The sequence below is a fragment of the Trichoplax adhaerens genome, genomic scaffold, assembly GCF_000150275.1.
Source record: "Trichoplax adhaerens TRIADscaffold_190 genomic scaffold, whole genome shotgun sequence".
Lineage (NCBI taxonomy): Eukaryota > Metazoa > Placozoa > Uniplacotomia > Trichoplacea > Trichoplacidae > Trichoplax > Trichoplax adhaerens.
The window spans coordinates 1-2,375 of record NW_002061118.1 but is presented as its reverse complement, the minus strand read 5'-3'; the positions used below and the strand labels follow the sequence as shown (position 1 = coordinate 2,375).

Sequence of the window (2,375 nt, the reverse complement as noted above, 5' to 3'; positions counted from 1 at the left end):
AATGTGAGCTACTGTCGTAATGGTGGATCACGTACTGTAGACTTGTATTTATTTACTTTACCCTTTATTATGTTAACGCTTTTGCAATTTGAAAGTGTGCAATGTATTGTGCGCTAGAGAGAGATAGAACAGTTCTACCGATCCGCTGGCAAAAAAATAGCAAATTAAGTTCATTTTTAAGGATAGAAGTACGAGAGACAATGTCGAACTAGATGATCAAGTTAGTAGTATATATGAATCAATAAAAAATGGACCATCAAGGCAGTGTTCCTAATCTTTATGCTTTCAAAGTGCGGAGTTGAACTCATTCAATTTCAGTCTATAACACATTTAACACTATGATCTTATATATGTTATATATATTCTAGAGTCGAGACCCTATAAGTCACCCTATCACAGACTTGATAGACTAAGGTTAAGTATGAGTGCAGGAAGTAGAAAGTCTTATCACTCAATCGCTACAGTATTAATTTCGAACTAAAGTAGCTCAAAATCATGTCATCAAGCATAGGGGGAAAAGACCTAGATTGTACCCTGTACTGTACAATACGGATGTCGGTATAGGCGAATTGTCAATAATTCTACGACGTAATGGCTATTTGAATAAGTTAACGTTTGAAAATAGGGAGACATGAGCACTTCTGTGAGGAAAAACAGTTGTTGTTGCTATTTAATAGTCTGACTGTATGAGTACTGTACTGTACTTATACTTTTTAGGTTAGTTTACAGTATATCATCTACTTTACCATAAAGCACCAGTTGGAATTCAGAGTAATATTGGATTTTGATGCAATACATCATATTGTATAATATATAGTGTAGTGAGTGTACAGCATATTGAAATTAAAATTATTATAACTAGCAACATCCCGTCGATATCACTGACGGCCTCGCTTCGTTTTATTGTACGTTTAATCCTAGTTCGTTAGGATTGTATGCTTGTATTGTAGTGTCTATAGAAGTGTATGATTTGTATTGCATATTGCCGGTACATCGACAATATCAAGAAAGATTGCAGAGGTTTCTTCTTTAATTTAATTTATATATGGCTAGAGGTCTTGATGGTCTGATCTAGTGCGGATCCTAGTCTGCAGAATAGGATTTAGAATTGAATTTGACCTCTACTGTATTAATCGCTAATATTATAATAGTGATTCTCTAATCCATACTGCACTGTAGTATTGATCGATAATAATGATTAATTTAAGCCAACTATGTGTGCCTAATTTAATTTAAAGTAAGGATAGCGTTTCTTATACTTTCACTGAATTTAACCAACAAAAATCCTTTCAACAAGTTAAAGTAGGAAATGAATCCCTAATGTAACCTAGTTCAAAGTATTGGGCAGCTGTCTTCCACTTTCACCTAATTTTACCAACAAGTTACAACCATGTCTTGACACGAGACATGCGCAGTGCGCCAGTTTGGAACACACATGTACTGTACTGTATGTAGTGTACTGTACTGGACGTCTGGACGAACGTACTGTAGTCTGTAGCAGCAGTTGTCTTACAGTGTGCAGTACAGTACCGTACAGTACCGTACTGTAGGCATAGTACTGTATCAGAATCAGAAAGCGTAAAATACGGACAGTCGGACTCATAGGAGACGCCCAATGGGGACGTCCAACCCCTTTTTAACCTCGATAAGTAAAGTAGGAAAACGGAGATCTTGAAGGCGTTGTTGATGTTAAAGTGTAAACCAGGTGATATCCATTTTGACACTAAATTAACACTAAATTAAATACATAACATTCCGGAATTGAAATAGTGCAGGGTAGAAATCATGATTGCTTCACTTATCATAATAGTGTTCATCACATACGCCATTGTATCGTTGTGGCCATGGTTGTATTCCAAGTATAGAATTTATTCAGCTCTTCGTAAAATGCAAGGCCCGAAACCTCACTGGATTACTGGTAATGTTAGTGATTTCGATGGCAGTTTCTCACAATCACTGTTGAAAATAGATAGGCAATACTCACGTAAGTATGCGTTATATTATGGTATATGGCATCCAGTACTTGCCATCAATCATCCAGATACAATTAGAATGGCTCTCAAAAAGCCCTTTTCCAAAGATACTGACGCTATGAAGTATGTTCGAGATTGGACTGGTGATGGAATATTAACCTCTAATGGGGCATTATGGGCGAGAAATCGGCGTCTTTTAACACCAGCATTCCATTTCGATGTTCTTCGATCTTATGTTAGCATTTACAACGAATGCACAGATATTCTTATTGAGAAATGGAAAAATAATTGTGGAAAATGTATCGAAATTTTCGACGATATGAGTAGGCTAACATTCGATGTCTTGCTTCGCTGTGCATTTTCAGCCAACTGAATCTACAAACATCTGAGAAAAGACACCCC

The 2,375-nt window shown here is 36.5% G+C and overlaps 1 protein-coding gene across 1 annotated transcript; it reads left to right on the top strand.

Annotated features, from left to right (window-relative positions):
• Nucleotides 1–1,785: 1,785 nt before the first annotated feature.
• Nucleotides 1,786–2,346, top strand: TRIADDRAFT_34430 (uncharacterized protein; the record flags this gene model as incomplete). The annotated part of the gene is made up of 1 exon (XM_002118547.1): nucleotides 1,786–2,346. One exon carries the CDS (start codon nucleotides 1,786–1,788, stop codon nucleotides 2,344–2,346), a length of 561 nt encoding a protein of 186 aa, XP_002118583.1.
• Between the last annotated feature and the right edge of the window lie 29 nt (nucleotides 2,347–2,375).